This window comes from Centruroides sculpturatus, unplaced genomic scaffold (assembly GCF_000671375.1).
Source record: "Centruroides sculpturatus isolate CEXI.00-Female unplaced genomic scaffold, Cexi_2.0 scaffold1894, whole genome shotgun sequence".
NCBI classification, from domain to species: Eukaryota; Metazoa; Arthropoda; class Arachnida; order Scorpiones; family Buthidae; genus Centruroides; species Centruroides sculpturatus.
Window position 1 is genome coordinate 86,154 of NW_019389017.1, and position 20,285 is coordinate 106,438.

At 29.9% G+C, this 20,285-nt stretch overlaps 1 protein-coding gene across 1 annotated transcript in view; it reads right to left on the reverse strand.

Annotated features, from left to right (window-relative positions):
• Positions 1-19,292, reverse strand: part of LOC111617140 (casein kinase I-like) — a 95,708-nt gene extending 76,416 nt beyond the window's left edge. Inside the window, 1 exon segment of the mRNA XM_023358468.1 lies at positions 18,974-19,292. Within this exon segment, the coding sequence (XP_023214236.1) occupies positions 18,974-19,181 (208 nt within the window). The 5' untranslated portion in view covers positions 19,182-19,292.
• Positions 19,293-20,285: the final 993 nt, after the last annotated feature.

Sequence of the window (20,285 nt, forward strand, 5' to 3'; positions counted from 1 at the left end):
ATACTTAGCTTCTTAAAATAAAACCGATAAATAATTTGGATTCTTAGAATTGCTATAGCAACTGTTTCAAAATTATAGCATTAATATAGCATATAAATAAAATACACTGTATTTACTTTAATGTAAGATATCATCAAATCTAAGATGTACCTTAACTTCTAGAAACATCTTCACTTTGTGTTAGGCCAGTGTTTCCCAACCTTTTTTGTGCTATGCCCCACCTAAGCCTTTCTAAAATTCTCATGCCCCCCTAACATATACAGTGGCTATACCAGGCATGGCCAACATACGGCCTGTCTAATGAATTTATGTGGCCCGTAATTAATCTTCCAATATTAGTTACTCAAGTCCGAATAGCTCGATGAAAAATTCTGATGCCTAAAAAAAAAAATCAACAACTCATTTTCAAATTGCCCCCCTTAACAATCGAATTGCCCCCTTGTGGGGCGTGGCCCCACTTTGGGAAACACTGTGTTAGGCTCTTTTGAAACCAACACTGAATTTGATGCTCACATCTTCCAATGCACAATCAACCTCAGTGCTTTTAAAAAGCATCAGAAAGAATGTTGCATAACTTTTCTTAACATACACGTACTTGTGTATTGTTACTAACAGATTAATGAGATTAAGCTAAGTTGATCTCTTAAATATTTGTTATTACAAATATTGATTTAATACAGGGCTGTGGAGTCACGTAAAAATCTACCGACTCCAACTCTGACTTTTCCTTACCATCCGACTCCGACCAGGGGCGGACTTGTTACCGAAAGAGACCCGAAAATTCTGATGTCATCACGTGACCTCAGAATAAAAGATTTAATAAATAGAGTTCTAATAAAGATTGAAATAAAAAGTTTCTGTTCTAAGCTAAAAGACTCCTCTTAGTAATATATAAATACGTATTTGATAATTTTTACTTTTCCGGCTGTTATATACAGTGGTGCCTCGTATAACATACACCTCGAATAACAAACGCTGCGAACAACGGACTTTGTTTGGCCATTACGTGACTCGAGCAACGAACTGGTTGCGAACAACGGACTTTCCATTCAGCAGTTACGTGAGGCGAACAACGGTCTTTCTGCGAACAAGTGCGAATGATGTTTCCACTCTTTTGCTGTTGCCAATGACAATCTGCTATTTTTATATATTAGTATTATTAGAATATATTATTAGTATATCTAAAGTACAGAGCTCTCGTTGGGATTCGGCTTGCTACCTTATTTATTATGTACATCACCTCAGTGCAGGGTATTTACATTTATTCAAGTGTTGTGCAAATCATGGCTTCTAAAAAAACAGAAAGGTGATTTCAATTGAAACAAAGCAAGACATCATCAGAAGGAGTGAAAGTTGATGACAACTCCCTTGTCGAATGGGAGAGATTCGGGAGTTTACCAACACTCATTATCCAAACAGAGCTGAGGCCACCAGGATCAATGATCTCTACAATGACACCCTTGCCTGCCATTTCCGACAGGTGTTGAAGAAAAGAGAGAAACAGACCACCTTGGACATGTTTTTCAAGAAGCAAGCTGCCAAAAAACAAAGGATGGAACAAGAGGAGTTGACCACTTTGGACATGTTTTTCAAGAAGCAAGCTGCCAAAAAACAAAGGATGGAACAAGAGGAGATGACCCTGCAAGCTCCAGTAGCCTCTCCTGAATCTGACTCCGATTAAAAAACAATAAAAAGAGACCTGCTGCAATGTGTAAAACGTCTGTATCTGTATGAATGTGTAAAGAAAGTGTTCCTCCACCTCCTCCTCACATCTCACTGCCCGGCATAATTGATGACTGCTCCATTTTCATTTTTTTTATGGAAAAGTATGGTTATTTTATGCTGCGGAACAAATTATATGTTTTAACATGTATTTCTATGGTAAAATGTGTTTCGTATAACGGACTTTTCACTTAACGGACATGCACCCGGAACAAACTAAGTACGTTATACAAGGTACCACTGTATAACAGAGGATATATAACAAAGTGTAGCACTCGGTCAAAAAAAATGACCCCTCCCAAATTTTTACATTTTTGGACTCAGAACACCTTGAAATTTCGAGTTAATTAAGCAAAAGATTCAAGGTTTTTTCTATATGTGTGGATGTTAGACTGTGGGAGGGGGGGCATGATTTTGTTCACCCTGTTTGAAGCCTAATAATTTCTGTGGTCAAAGTGGTCAGAATCGGAGTCAGATGGTTTAACACAGGAGTTAGTTATTAAGCGTCAAAGTGGTTGAACTAAATCGGACCCCATACACATTCTAACATCTTAGGCGAGAACATCTTAACGGTTTTACTGTACTATTATAAAATGGCAAAAAAGTTTACTTTGAGGGTAGAGACGAGTTTTATTTTATTTTTTTAAATTTTGAATGCTAATAACGAGTAAAACATTCATTAAGAGATATGACATGACCCTTTTTATGTCTTCACCCTGTCGACCTTTAATTAAGAACCAAAATTTAATAGTATTAATGCCTCTTTATACGCAAGCTACAGTGCCACATTTCGTTTCTTAAACTTTACCTATTCTGAGATATTGTTTAATATCTCAGTACAGAAAATAAACAAATTAAACAAATTAGACACCAATGCACGCACACAATTTTTCCCCTTTTATTGACATTTTTGAGGGGTTTGGGAAGTCTCCAAACATGTAGATTTGCAAAAAAATACTTGGATGGTCAAATTTGACATGATTCCAATACTTCTCCATTTTATATACATAACAAGTTGGTAAGTAAAAAGGAGTCAGAGTTGGCAGATTTTTTGATGACTCGGACTCTGGCTAAATCACCAAAACTCCACAACTCCGACTCTACAGTCCTGGTTTAATAAAATCATTAAAATGATACAATGGAATTAGTGACAAAGAAATAACATGCATGTAACTAGAGGTAATTAATTATGACATATTACATTAAATCTAAGATGCCATTGAATGAAGATATACCCTATTTTCAGATAATAAAAACTGAAAAGAAGCACATCTTACATTCATTCAAGTGAATACATTAATACAGTTTAGAAAATGCTTCTGGTGAATAAAAAAAATTGAACTTCTCAAACTTGTGAATTGTGATTCATCATTTTTAACATACTAATAAATACATGTGATAAAAAAATTGCAATAATATATATATATATATATATATATACACTATTGCAATTTTTTTTTTATNACTATTTAGTAATAAGTGGCTATTAAACCTCTCAACTAAATTATGTCTGAACAAACCTTAAATATTACAAAGTAAGAATTTCAAATTTTAGAAAATCAGCTTGCTGTAATTAAGTAATAACTAAAAAAAGCTATTATTTTTTTATGTTTTCAGAATACAAATTCATTTTTAAAAAACTTGAATTTAATTGAATAAATTCTCTAAAAGTATTTTTCAATTTTCAAAAAATATATAATTGCAATAAAGAATATAATTATATTTGTTTCTTTTGATTATTTAGAGAAATGTGAACACCTTCAGGCATAAAAAGAACCGCTACTACTCTCGCACTCTGCAAGGGTGGTAGCAGTTGCAACTGGTTTGCAGATGTCTGTTGATTGTATGAGTGCAATTTTGTCTCATTGTGTTAATGTCCTTTCATTATTGTTTGGTGTAATGTTTCAGCCGATCCCTCAAAAACAATCTTTAACTCTTTATGACCTGTCTGGTTATGAAAATAGTCATTACACCACACTTGTGTGTTAACATCCAGCTTTAGTTTTAATTGTAATGTCTTCATTCTTACGGCCTATGAATAGAACCTTTCATGTATACTATTTTTGTGTTATTATGATACTAACTGATGAGGGACTACCAATAGTCCGAAATGAATATTATAATATATTGTACATATTGGTTTTTAATCTTTGCAAACTCTTCCTTTGTAATTTAACTGTACAGTGGGTGATCAGCTAATGAACATAATCCATTCCAAGACTTTGTTCGCTATCCAAATTGTTTGTTAACCGATTATCGATTTACCATAGGTTTTTATGGGAATTTGATTAATTCGTTCTGGAGACCCCAAAAAATAAAAAAAATATACACTTTCTTACTACGTTTATTTATATGTAATAATAAACATATATATATATATATATATACACACACACAATCTTGCATTTTTATTAGTCACGTTTTTTCTGTTTGTGGGGTTTAAAGAATCTGTCTGATGTCAATTGCTTTTCTCTCTTCTTCAGGATTTTTCAGAAGTAATTAATGGCATTGTAATTGTAGAGATCCCTAAACCTATTAACCTCAACCTGGTTTGGATGCCATTCTAAGACCATTGTTCTGACATCCTCCCACTTCTTCAAAAGATTTTTAATAGCAGATGTCAGCATTAATTCTCTTTTTCAGAAGAAAACATCTCACCAAGTTTTTCTTGGTGTTATTCATTCAAGAGTTCTTGGCGTTCTTCTGTCATCAGATCCGTTTCAGGTTCTATTATGAGCTCTTCAATGTTCTTTATTTCTCAATGTGATTTTTGTTATTAATTTAGCTGCTTGATTCTTCTCGATTATACTGTATCTTTCTTATATAAGATTGAACTGAGGCCTACTGTAGACTTGTTTGAGCCATACTGCCCAGCAACAACAGACATCTTCTGCCCACTCTCTACCTTTGCTATTATACTCTCACCTTTCGAAAATAAAAACCGACGCAAAACTTAACGAGTGCTCACCCAACAGTCTCGCAAATACTATAAAAGAATTGTTTCTGTCAGAAAAATAAAAAAACTGGAATTACAAGGGAGAGTTTCAAAGTTCGCAGGAATACTAGCCAATCAATATATACCGGGTTGAGCGTTGATGTCTACATCTCCCGCGCTCCGAAATGTTCCGAATTGTTGCCTGAAGACAAGGGAAGACCAATCAGTATTCATTATTTTATGTTGCTTCTTCTTGTTCTGTGAGGTGTTCATTGTCCGAACATAAAAATCTTTCACAAAAGTGTTCGTTATCTGATTTGTTCATTAACTGATCACCCACTGTATATCAAATCTAATAAATTTTGTATTCGTGATAACTGGTGTGATAAGCCCTAATACAAATGAACTGCTTTTAAGTTAATATAAATACATTTAATAAGTATAAGGGCAAAAAGCAAAAACAATAACATTTATCTTTCTTTTGCCATATCCATGTCTTACTGCCATAAATCCACACTGCATTTGCCACTCACTTTCAAATACATTATAATTGGTTTCACACTCTAATCAGAATTTTTCCCATATACTTTATCATGTATGCTCTGCAAACTTATTCATTGAAAATTTTTACAGTCACTCCTACTGCTCTTTCCTCTATACAACAGTACAATTACTGCACTTTTCTAGACCATAAGGATTCTATTTTTTCCTCAGTGCAACTATCAATAACATAGTTGCATCATCCATTCTATCACACAATCAGCACAATAATTTAACATTTTAGCACTTATACCAGTTATACAGTTAATACATAATAATTCTCACATTTCAAATATATTTATTGAAAGCAGTATTTTAGTGTTATGTTTGCCACTTCCCTGGAATCATTGAAATTAAAATGCAAACTGCATTGTACATTGTGTATTGCTTTTCCCAATTCCAATGCAACCTCCTTTCGTAATTTTGCAGTATTTGCAGTATTAAATCTTTTGAAAATCAATAAATAAAAATAAATTCCTGTTTTAATAATTTTGACTTGCATCCAAAAGCATAGCAGTATTTATTTTTAACACTTATACAGTCGACCCCCCCTATAAGATATAGATACGTTCCATTCTTTGGAAACAGTAAAAAACCCCCTATAAGATATAGGGGGTTTTTTACTGTTTTTTTACGGATACCGGTCACAATTTTTTCGTAGTTTTATAGGAATCGTAATTATAGGGGGGTCAACTGTATTTGATTTTGCTCTGTTGCTCTCCATTTGCAATCTTCTTACTATACCCACTATCTTTGCCATTTTGTAATTCATAGCACCTCTGCTAGAGGTCACCCATTTCTATTGAAGCAAATACAGTAATTTCTATATACTGTATGAGTATAACTGGTCACTGACGCCACCAACAACAGTAACAATCCCACACTGATATTAATATAAAAATATTTATTAATAATTTCATTTATTTAATTTAAATTTTGAAGTTTAAGAACATAAAATTTAAATTAAAGAGCATGTTTGGCCAGTTCAGAAAGAAGTGACTACAACCACTTTTGGCTGCTTTTCTGTGATCTCCAGAGATAAAGGTAGATTGGCAGTGAGCTGAAATAATATGTCCAGTATGCAATTTGACAGGATTAAATCGATGGAGATGCTAGAGATATACAAACTAAATAAGAAAAACGTTTGTATTAATTTTTGTAATGTGAAAAATACTTCTAATATGTAGAGGATATTACATGAGGTATAATGGAAAGAGAATTCCTGTAGAGAATGCTCATTAAGTTCATTAGTTTATTTTCTGATCTTGTTAAAAACAGCAAATTATAATTGCTTGGTCTGTAATTTAAATTTTGTGTTCTTAAAAGTTTAAAATTTATGTTATTCTATAAGACATTAGAGAATGTTTTTTTATTCTTGTTTCTGAATTTTTGGAGGTTTTGTAAATATGAATTCTTCCTCAAATGTTCCAAATATGTTGGTTCTAATATAACATACAGTAGAGCGTCGTTTATCCGAAGGTTGGTTATCCGAAGGAATTCCAGTCGACAAATTTAAATTTTCGCCAGTGCTGTGGCGCTGTAATCTTTGGCTATGTTTTCAGCTACTCAAATATTTTACGTTTTTGATACTAAATTAACTTCTGAAGTATAATTTTTTATTGTTTTTATATTTTTCAATATATTTATTTTGTTTGTACAAAATAAAAAAATAATTTTTAACGATACAATAGTCTTCGTTAGGCTTAACATCAACAAAAATTCAACGCGAAGCGACACGCAATGGAGAAAAATTTCAACACGGGATAAATTAATATATTTTTTCGTACATACAGTAATTGGTTATCCGAAAAATAAGTTATCCGAACAATCCCAGTCCCCAATTGATTCGGATAAACGATGCTCTACTGTATTTCAATTTGCCAATGATGATCAGTTAAATTGATCAAAAACTTTAATATTAAACTACTGTATTGCTGGAAATTCAATCTATTGTATTTTATGATATACTGTAAAAATAATTTTTTTCATTGTAAACAATCTTCATATTTTCAAGTACTGTATATAGGCTTTTTTTTCCAACCTCTGATGGTCCATAAAAAAAAAAAAACAAGTGTAAATGACAAAATGAATTATTACTAAACATTTTTCAACATAATTACCGTGAAGATTGAGGCATTTGTCATGTCTGTGGACGAGCTTTTCAATGCCCTCTTCATAGAATGTTGCAGTCAATGACTTGAGATGGGCCTTAAATGTTGTTTTGAAGATCATCTTTAGTCTCAAACCTCTGCCCTCCTAGCCACGTTTTCAGTTCAGGAAAGAAGGGGAAGTCGCTCAGTGCTAAATTGGGGCTATCCACTGGTTGTTTAAAAAGTTCCAAGCTGGGTGGAAGTCGTCACACCTTTAATGTGTGAAGACTTCCACCCAGCTTGGAACTTTTGGAAAAAACTGCCCTCATATTTTTATAGCTTTTTCATACAAGAATTCAGAAATTGAGTTTCATTCTTCCCAAGGACATTAACGTCAGAAGCTTTTGTCTTTTAGACAATAACTTTGTATTATTTCAATTTTAGGTACTACATGCTGTTCAGTTGACTTTTGAGTATTAAATGGTCCTGTGAATCAGTTAGATTCATGGATATGGATCCCCATATCATTATAAGAAACAAAATTCTTTTAAAAATTACAATTAAATAATGAGAGTTAAGAGAAGTTCTTACTTCATGATACCATAGCAAATATTTTATTAGAAATGTTTTTGTTCTTATATCAGAACATATTCAATTTGTTTTTGAATGTGAATATAGTCTCAACATATAACTGGTCAAAACATCTTAATTTTCTAGGAATTAAGGTGTTTTGACCAGTTATATATACTGAGATTAAAGAAATAAAATAGAAGCAAAGTATAAATTACAGATTATAGTGAATAATGTCTGTTCAACTTCTCTTAACTCTCATTTCCATGGTACCAAGTTCTCATTCAATTTTCAATTAAATAATTTTTGTGTTCAAGTTGTTATGTATAAGATTTAGGAAGAGGTAATGCAAGGAAACAATTTTTTTTTAAATAACATGACTAAGTTCAAGTTATCAAAAGAATCTGGTGTTCAAATAAAATCTAAGGCCTAAGTTCATATCAGAAAGAACAACTAAAATAGAAAAATCAAATATTAGTTTTTACATTTTCAGTTTGGAATCAATATAGTTGAACACAAATTTGATAATACCGTTGACTTGTGTTAATACAAATTGCTAGGAGAACAGTAATTAGTTTGCTTTATTGAAAATTTGTATTAATGATTTTCAAGGTCAAGGTCGTATAATTATGGCTGAACAGAAGCAAAATCTTTTGAATGAATTCATTAAATAAAGTTAAATAATAATAAATTTATTAACAAAAACAAATTCTAAATGATTTTTCGAATCAAACAATATAAAGAGGAGACAGTATTCACCATTTAAGTATAGAGAAGTATATCAGCGTGGTTAAACGAAACAAAGCTAAAAGAAATTTTTTCTGTTCAGTGAACATTTTTACAAGTCAATTTTAACTTGCAATGTTAAAAATAGCAATTCAAGTTGGGTGAAGAAGAAATCATTTACATATCAAATGCAATGCAAATGTGAACACTATCTTGGTATAGTCAAATGATTATCATATTTAATGCATTATAAAAAAAAAATATTTATAAGAACTATGTTTTCTATACATTGTACTGTGTTTTGTGAACATTTTCATTGTTGTATAAAGAAAACAGAGTTCATACACAATTTCTAGTAAAGGCAGTAAATTTATTTGTTGAATTGTTGCTCACAAACTCATTGCTCACCAACTTGAATTGCTGAATTCCTTTAATAATTTTTGTTAATAGCTAAAATGTTTGTTAGTAAGTTAATTGGAATTTGTAATGTTTAATACCAAGTAAAAATATGGACTGACTTAAATTTTTTCTTTTACAGTGTTTTTAGTGTCATTTGGAGAATTAATTGAGGTTATTTAGATGGACTGGTAACAAGTTAGAATTTCTCTCATTGCTTAATTTCTCACAATGAAAACCTTTATGATATTCAAATTATTTTCAGAAACACATTAGTTTCAGATAATTGAGTATAGCCGTATTTACATTGTCTTTTGTGTTGTTGTTTGTTCACTGTTAAATTTATCTTATTACATTTAGTATATTCTTTATAAAGCCAAAACTTTTTGTTCATAATATATTTTAAAAATTAAATGATAAAAGATATGGCAGCAAATTGAATGAATAAATTACAAAATAATATTTCTATTTTAACTTCTTGAAAATGATTCCTAAACATTTTGCACATCTGCTACAAGACTTGTTCAGACATATCCAGTAATTTAGTTTAGTTGTTTAATTAAACAATTTAGTTAAATAAGTCCATTAAATTTAGTTTTCCTAGCCAAGTAGTGACCCTTCTCACCATCACTAACCAATTAAACACAGCCAAACAGGACTATTTTTAGTTGAGTTCATTAGTTCAATATTTCATGTAGAATTCAGTCATATAGTACTAGATCCAGAAGTACCCAAAGAGGGGCTAACTAAAAAACTAATAATATTTGAATACTTAATAAGTAGCTTTTATTAACAGGTGCATGATGATGATCCAATAAACCATATTTGCCATCATAAATGTTTTGAAGTTCAAACAAATTTTAATTTTTTTTTTTTTTTTTTTGTGTTGATAGAGAAGACTTAATCCCATATATCTGCCATTGCAATCAGTGCTGTACAAATACAATCAAACCTCAGGTTTTGAACTTAACTTGTTCCTAAAAGTTGTTTGAAAACCAATTTGTTCTCAAAACAGAAACAAATTTTCCCAAAAGAAACAATAAAAAAATGGATTAATCCGTTCCTGACCACCAAAATAAAGCCTTTTTTCCCACCTTTTTTAGCTGTATTTCATGCATCAAAATGCTTACAAATGCAATACAACATAATGCTATCTATATCCATTTTATATATACATTAAAGCAAAAGTTTCCATCACTATCAATCAAACCATCACTTTACAAAAAAGTGCTGTAAATAGTGAGACTTGATTCTGCCTGGATGAATTATAACCAAATCAATCAAGACAAGCAACAAGCACTTTATCCACACTTTATGAAATATGTTTCAATTGCTTTGAATTTAATTTAAATTAATTAATTAATTTTGATTATATTTTTAATTTTTGTTTCATTTCAGTGTAAAAACCAGAGTTTTAATTTTTATTTTATTATTTTTAGTTTTAATGAACTGGCTACCTAGCAGTAGCATGCCGTGACATTTGATGATAGGGAAGCTGTTTCTGTAAGAAGCCAACTTACAGGGGCAATCAGTTAATTACACATCAGGGTCCATTCGTATTCGTTTGTTTGATAAGCCAGTAAAAACCATAGAATTCTCTAAATGTATTTTTAATAGATTATCTGACGTACTTAATAAGTAAACAAGTTCAATATAGTTACCTCTGTTATTAGATTGAATAGATTCCCTATGCCCTCTAAATGCCAATTTTTGCTTTGAGAAAAAACATATAACATCTATTAATTTAGATATATCTATTATATCTATTAGCCATAATTATCTTGTTATAATTTTCAATATTTTATATTGTTTACTAACATTAAATTCTATTCTGCTTTGATTTCCAAATTGCTTCAATTTTACGAAAGAATCAATGTGACATTTACGATTTTCATGTCTTTTGCCAGCTTTACTCAAATTATTTAAATCATCAAAGCCATTCTTATTCCACACACTAATTTCATTTGAAAATAGTAGGCAAGGGCAACAAAACAAGTTTAGCATTTCTATGCATCCACAAAGCCATTTTATGTCTTCATAAATTTTATCATAAAAATGTCAAACAAATTTTTTTATTGAAGTATTTATATTTAATTTAGGCATTGATCTTTCTCTTTTAATAATGTTTTCTTTTTCATTATATGATCTTGAGCCAAAACTTTTTAAAATAAATTTTCAATATCACCATTACATTTTGAATTGCTAGCCATGATATAAGGGCTAAAATTAAAAATAAAATTATAAAAAACTTACTTGGTAAAATGAAATGTGTGGTGGATATATATACCTTGTACAAAATATTCTTCAATTGTATTAATATACTTTTAAAGAAAATTATAATTAAATATAGCTTTGTAAAGAAACATACATAAAAATGACATAAAATCTTCTTTACTTTTAAATATTAACCACTTACAAGTTAGTCAAATAGCTCCCTATGAGTGGCTAATGGATGGAATCGAAGACGGTTGCAAAGCATGCATACACGCGGACTGCCAAATCCCCAAAGTGCCGATACCAGTCAATGTCAAATACATCTTTTGTTGCATCACTAATATACCTCAAAGGACACGACAGGGTTGTTGTAGATTTTAAAACGTTTCTCACCATAGCTGTAAAAATCTAAACATGTTAAACTTAATAGATTGTCCGTCATTTGTTTTCTAACTAATTCGTTTTAGGGCCAGGTGTCCATGGAAATTTCAAAATTTACAACTTTTTGGTCACTCTCACTGAACTGGAAAAATTTCTGTCTTTATTACATCTAATATTTCGAAGAAATCAGTCCCCACTGTACTCGGCTATAGATTGGTTCAGTTAAGCTTTTGTTTAAGTAATATTCTGGCTCTTTCATCAGGGTTTTGTTTATGTATCCAATTCCCTAATCGCTTAATTATTTAACTACTTCTTACGTAGAAATAAGTCGAAACCAGTTACTTTGTACTTGAATATTTGTAGTCTTGGGAAAAAAGTGGAAAGACAAATTTTTACGACAATGGATACATAAATTGTAAATTCAAGGAAAATAAATTCTAGAGCTTTTTCTGTACCTCGTACATCTCTCTCATTCATTAAATTTAGTTGTAAATGATGCTGTCAAAGAAATGGTTAATTTTTTAACATTATACAAGAATTGTACGTTTTTTTTCTACATCCCCTTAGAGATGGGACATACGAAATCGTAATATCACTGGTTTAACATTGAAATCCGTGAGTAATATAAGATAGGAGAGTGGAATAAAAATATTAAATATTTTAATGGATTTTTTAAACTCCTGTCAACTATACAGAACTATCATAAAAACATACCAGTAAATTCTTATCAATTGGGTTAAGTTATAAATCTACTCGCGATTCGCATAATGGGGTGAGGGCAGCCAAATATCTAGCGTGCAGGTGGCTAACAGTCCAGAACCAGTCCTGGATAGAATCATTGGAAGTGTTATATGATATTTTGATGTGTAGCATCCACCAGCTAAACCATGTGAGGTTCGTGCTCTGTAAAGTGCATGCGTGAATGCGTATAATCTGCTGCTTGGAAGCTGTCCCGTATTCGACAATACAGCGCTTCCATTCCACCACAGATATTTGAATACACAATAATAATTTTACTGTTTTATTCACATGTAGTATAGAAATTTATAATAAGATACATAATGTGGTTATAATAAAATATTAATTTTAATTAATTCAAAGTACAGTACATTCAAATATGAAAATAATCATGCAATATGTATTTATATTTTAGAAAATACAAGTGGCACACCACTGCTACCTAGTATTAATAAATATTAACATTAAAATATATATATTATATTATATTAATAAATTTTTGTTATTTAATTTAAGTTCAGCACCCTTAAACATGAATTCGTGGATGTCATTTATATTATGCNCCTTATATTAATAAATTTTTGTTATTTAATTTAAGTTCAGCACCCTTAAACATGAATTCGTGGATGTCATTTATATTATGCAAATGCCAATTAACATGGATTTTATTAATTAATTTGATTTAAATTCAATTGTGATGAGTACTGAAAAACAGTATCTTATCCATATGAGCATTGAAATATAATTTGAATAACAACATCATTGATGGTTTGTGTTGTGATGTCTAATGACATGAGATGATCTTGGTACTACTAACTTCTACTATGATCCTGACCAATCAACTCATGACAGCCAGACCAATCGACAACAGGAGTTGATTGGTCAAATCATTGACTTTCTTTAACACAGGAATTATATGGAGTTGATTGCCTGTGTCTTTCTAATCCATGACCAGCTGTTGTCAAGTAACTTGTTCAACAACTAAGTTATCATACGGCAACCAGGGCAAATATGGCATTCAAAATTTTGTTCATAAAGAATAAAAATACTCCAAAAACTGGGATGGATATGGATTCCCATATTCCACAATATTTGTTCATAAACAGAATTGTTTAAAAAGTGGAGTTTGAAACCAGAGATTTGATTGTACATCTGTGTCTGTCCATTTTGAAGCTTGCTGCATACTCAACTGTACTAGTCCAGACAATTTTTATGCACTAAACTATTTAGTAATAAGTGGCTATTAAACCTCTCAACTAAATTATGTCTGAACAAACCTTAAATATTACAAAGTAAGAATTTCAAATTTTAGAAAATCAGCTTGCCGTAATTATATATATTAAACATTTATTAGGAACCGATATGTTTTTGTAATTCAAGATTTTCTTTAAAAATATAAACAACAATAGCTTCAAAAATTAAAAAAAAAACTATTATTTGAATTTACTTAAAAAACAAACATTTACAATAATCCAAAACAAACAAATTGACTACAAACTGCATCTTCTAAATGTGATAGAATTTATTCCACTGCTGCAAAAATATACAAAAAATTATTAATAATAAAACGTTATTCAACAAAGTATTTTTGGCTTATGTAATAGCAATTGCAAATTTACCTTGATTGATTTATATTTTTGGTAGTGAAAATGAAGCAGACTTTTTCAAAAGATAAGCAATTTCTGCAAGATTAAATAAAATTTTGAAATTCTAGATTATTACCAAACTCAAAATATTTCTATGCTATTTTATTAGAGTTGAACAATTTTCATTAAGAGAGAATTTAATGTGTATTGCCAAACTTTGAAAAGTTCAAGGCACCTGAATTACATACAGCTCTGAGAATAATCTGTGGCTTTCAACACTTATTCTTCCATTTTTTAAGAGGTCTTAATTGATAATTTATTGGTTGCTGATCTATCTGATCACATTCTTATATACTATACTAAGATACTAAAAATTTTGCTAAGATAAAAACAATGTAGTGTACTATTTTTTCACCATTGGCCATTTACTTTTCTTCCAGAGTATTCTAAATTAAAATTAATAAATTTAATAATTATAAATTAGTTTTGTTACAAAAATAATTTTAAAGTATCGTCACCAGAGGTCAGCTTTCCTCATCTACATTTTACCAGTGCATATTTCGTTGTAGATAAAAGCCAAAACAACCCCAATAAGGTGTGATGGAGAATAGAAGACGTCCGTACATCACCTGTTCCTGTTTTTTTAAAAATGTTTATATTTTTAATTGGATATATATTTGGTGGCAAGTAGCCTAAAAGGGAAGGTCAGTCCCAAAAGTGTAATGTCTAGAACACAAAGTTAATAAATGATGGTTCCTCTTTTTTGAGAAGGACTTTGTCTTCAAAAATTAATTAAATTATAAATTAATTGTGAAATGGCAGCCTAACCACCTACATCTAGCCAAATGGCTTTAATTCATATTATTAAATAGTCTTAATGTAGCCTGATAAAAATGCAGCAGATCATTTAGTATTAAGAAATGCTTGTATCAAAGGAGTGTCAAAAGAGATATTTTCATTATACATTCTTAAATTCCAAAAAACGAAGACATTGCATAAAAGCCAATAGGCTACCATACATAGGCAAATCTTTGGCTTTTGGCCAACTCACTCTTTTATAAATAATATTTCAATATCCCAAACTGCTTTTTATATGTCAAATTCATATTCATGCACTTTTGGTCAACAAAACAAAATTTCAATCTATCATGCAACGGCATTGGTTTTGATGTTACTGATACCAAAACCGAAAAGAAAATTCAGTTGTGGTTGGTAACATCAAAATCATTTGTTAAAATTAATTTTTATTGTCTGTTTTCTGTTTAATCTACTGTTTTAAGATTTTAAATATTTTATGCACTGTAAAAAACAACTTGCCTATCTTAATATGATATTTTATAATTTTTCTTTAAAATTATAAAATTATAATTACATAGTATAAAGGAAGTTTCTTTCCACAGGAAGAAACTCCCTTTATACTATGTAATACTATTATTCAACTTTCATACACATTTTTAGGAATGCATTACATCCAAAAGTCAAATTAGCTGTGTGTGTATATATATATATATATATTATGTTATATTATAATATACACACACACACTGCCCCAAATACTAATTGTTCAAATCTCTGTTTGCCCAATTGAGATATTCAGAATTTAAGTACAGTATTGCCTTCATATCACATCCATACCTATCATAAAATTTCCATCACTATCATAAAGCAAAAAACTGAACTTGCTCGAGTGTGTGTGTGTGTGTGTGTGTGTGTGTGTTATTTACTTAAATTATATTTATTTTATATTCTATTGATGTTCTAGAATATTTATCAATTGTCATGCTACAGTATATCCCAGGAAGTAATGCTGACAGAAGAGGGGCTTGAGCCCAAAATGCGTCTCGGCAAATAAAAAATTCCCAAATAAAAGGTTCATGACAGAATTGCCAAGTGTCTGTATAGGCACTAGTAGAGTAACAAATTATTCAAATAAAAGATGACACGATTTCAGAATATATTACAACAATAGAATATTTATACTTAATTTCATTTAAGTTAGATCGTTTTCCTGATTATGGCCAATTTATTTATCATCTGCATCAATAATGTGGATAATGACACCTATATAATTTTTACTAATACACCAGAAGAAATGCAAAGAAGAATCTTGTAAATCCCTGATTTTTCAAATAAAATTAAAGGATCCCTATTGTTTTTAAGTAATCTTAAGAAAAGTTGAGGACAAATGGGTAACCTATAATCAGATTTTTCTAAAAAAAAAATATGCTAACTTTTACAACACAGCACCTATAAAAGCAATAGAAATTGTTAAAAATTTAAATACTGGCTTAGTATACATTGTAGAACAAAGAAAATGTATCTTACAGAATGAGAGAATTAAACTTGCCAAAACTGTAACCTGCTTCAAAAGAATGAAAATAACCCATTTTAATTGAATAGTAACTCCAAGTTATGTAAAAGGCAACAAATACAATGTATTAAAACAGTAACAACAACATTCTTATAAATAGACAGCTGGAGAGAACAGACTAAGTAGCCTATAGGATATAAATCAAACTTGTGAAAGTTGTCAAAAACTAAAGAAGTTTGATAGCTTTTAAAAAAATAAGTTCCAACAGAACTTAATTTCTTCATAACAAGAAGTAAAATAGTAAAAGTTATAAGAGCAGCCTAAAAGATAAACACATTAAAGTAACATCTAGGCTACAATATTCTATGGAATGAGTATAACAGTAAAACAATTAATGTATGCACAACACATTTATACATACCTATAGTATTTATGTAATATATTATTTATTAAACTTTCAGCTAGTAAATACTTTATTTTCTAACAGAGATCTATTCTATACATCAGGGAAAAAAAGGATCTTGAAGGAAGAGAAATAATGAATTAGAAATAAACAAGTCAGGAAGCTACAAATAGGTTATAGTATGTCTATGGAAAGAATCAACTTGAAAGCAACGTCATGCATGATGTTGCTTCAGTTAAACCAATCAGCACATTCCCTAACAATGTCAATCGTTTTTCACTTAATATGTCAGGCAATGTGTGAATTTTATTTTCTCTCACTAGACGGCAGAACGACTTTTCCATTAATTGCGTTAATTTTTTATAGCATGTATTAACTGTAAAGAAACATGCATTTAATAACTACTATAATGAACTTCCTTACATTCCAATACCAGAACATGAAGCTTTTGTAACACTGTTTATAACAACAGTGACATGGTTAATTAATAAATGAGGAAGAAATCAGAAGTGATTTGCCACAACTAAGTGATCAATGGCTGATGATCATTGGTTAATATCCAAGTTGATTCTTTCCATAGACAGACTATAGCAACTAAACAAAAGAACAGATAATAGTACAAGTGATAACTTAATCTATGTAAAAGCAAAAAATTAATAATATTACAGTTAAAGTAAATGAATAAATTTTTCTGCTATTACTTTAGTTATGTAAAATGGGATATTGCACCTGAACAAATCCTGCTTTGAAAAACTTTTATTGATAGGGAAGAAAAAGAGAAAGGGAGAGTAATATTTCCCAAAAAAATGCTAAATCACAAATTTAAAAATGTAACACAACTGGAACTGAGTTCAAAAACCAAATAATTATACCTTTCAGTATATTTCCAGTATATTTGTTGACAAAGAAAAGCCCAAAAAAAGTTTGTCAACAAGAATATTTCTGCTGGATAAATGCTGAAAAGGTATAATTATTTGATTGCTGAATTAAAATTTGTCAATTTTGCTTCCAGCAATTTTTTAATAAAAAAGATGACACAAGTTGTGAGGAGTCCTAACTCATTAATATCAAACACATACACTGAACCAATATAATGTGTGGTACGAACGACGTATAATGTGTTTTTCGTTTCGTCGTTCGTACCACACATTATATTGGTTCAGTGTACATGTTTGATATATAAGTGTGGTGAGTGGTGAGTTTTTTTTACTCATTAATATATCAGATAAATAGAAATTAACAGCCTTTCTTAGTAAAGCAGGCTTAATAGATATTGAATAGTGATATAGTGTATTGAATTAGTTAAATACAGTATATCCTTAATCTGTCAGTTTATAATTTTGTAAATTTATATGATTTTACAGAGCCAGTTACAGGCTAATTTTGTTTTTAAGGTTAAATAAAACTTTGTAATATCTTAAGTCAGCATAGATTAGAATACTGAATGAAAAGCTCATTGCCACAATTAATTCAATAACAATTTAAAAAAAAAATGAAAGTACTAAAATTTCCTCATTATTTATGCTTATTATGTGATATTAATTTAGTAAAACTGATGATTAAGATAGTTACTCTTTATATTAAGATATGCAGCAACTGTCTGATTCCATTCAAATGAGTAATTACTATAATAATAAAAAAGCAAAACATTTCAATATAAATTATTAAAACTGATATAATTTTTCTATTCTAGAGATGCAATCGTCCACATTTAAATTTATATTAACAAAATAACACTAAATACACCAATATATCTCTAAAACATCAAAATCAAACTAAAATAATTTAGAATATAAAAACTTTAATGGTTCAAAATAATATAATGAAAATATAAACTGTAAATTATAATTTATAGGAATAAACTTGCTTAACATTTAATAATATAGTAATAAAAATATTCATATTTTAGTAACCTATTCAACATTAATATTTGCATGTTATTTTTGAATGTTTTTCACTTGAAACACTATTACTATATTTATTAGATGTGGATAACTCTGGATATGTTTTTAAAATCATAATTTAGGTGAATTCAAATTAACAAGCTACTTCTGAGAATGTATTCAATAGTATTATTCATATCTCACTCACCAAAAATCTATGATCATTTCCTTAGAAATTATTTATTCTGAGTATTCTCAGATCATCATAACTTTTAATTATTCACTCGATGTGGCAGAGAACAAATATATAATTTTTCAATTATTCAAACCGATTTTACTGTTTAATATACGTGCATAAAAGAAAATAGGTAGTAATGTAAAGCGATGTAGCAAACATTAACACGTAACTGAAATTGATTATTTTATAGAGATTGGCGGCAATTAAATATTCGAAATTAAATCAATTACATAAACATACCGAGTCTTAATTCTCCGAAATTTCCGCAACCGATTTTTTTCCCTACTTTAAAATTGGGTCCAACCATCAATACTCCAGAAGAGGAACAATGTTGCCTGGGTTGTCTTTCGTAATTTCTTACATTACTAGCTAATTTATTCACTCTCCTCGGCAACTCTTCAGCCTTTCCATCTCGTTTTTGCATTTTTTTCGGACGGTCCTCTTTCATTCATTTGCCGAAATCCGTTTCTTTCGCGTTGTTTTCATTCCTACAGAGATAGCCTTTCTCACGTAAACATTTTTAATGCAGCAATAAGATGACGTCACGATTCAACATTCACCGATCACTTGTAGATTTTTTCTTATTAAATATTTTTCGTGATTATTAGTTCTTTTAAAATTATTTCAAATTATATTTAAATGTGTTTATTATATCTTAAAATAACTATAATATCAATCAGATGTCCGTCTATGGTTATATCAAAATATACTTAAGATATTTATATATGTGAGACTCATAAATTATGATAATAGTCATTTCTTTGTCTTGGACATTTATTTATTTGGCAATAAAAAGAACAATTTTAAATCTCTAAATTATTTTAAGTCCAATAAATAAAACTGAACAAAAATTTGCCAAAGCGTTTTTAGATTTAAAACATCAAAAATTAGATTCCAATGTAATTCATTATATTGTAATTGTTTTAAAGTCTTTAATACATTCAGAATCTCAGCTGTGGAGAAAAATAAAATTAACTTTGTTGGTAATAGATTAATTTATTTCCTTCTTTTCATATATTTTCTTTCTTACTCTTACAAACCAAAAATTACAATATACTATATTTGCAGTCGTATAAGATGCACTTTTCTTAGCCGAAAAATACTGTCTGAAAATGGAGTGCGCTTTATATGCCGGCAAATATATGTTTCTTTTTGTTTCGGAAATATTATACATAGTTGTTGCAATGTTGTCAGTGACGCGTTATAGATTTGTGGGGCCCTGGGTAAATTTGATTTGGAGGGTCTCATGTACAGTGTTGACTTCAAACAGTTTTGTTCAGGGGATTTTGAGAGTAATTCCCGCGCTGGTATCGGTGTTCATTTTTAACGTGACCCACTGTTTATGGAGACCCAAGGAAATTACCCTTTTTGCCCATAGGATAACGCGCTACTGAATGTTGTTGTTGATTGTTCTTGAATATTATATACTTGAATATTTACATAAATATATTTTACACACCAATTGTATGAAAATTACAGTACTTTATTTTAGATTAGAAAGCTATTGAAAAATATTTTTTCAAAAGTACCTTTGGAAAATGGCGTGCGTCTT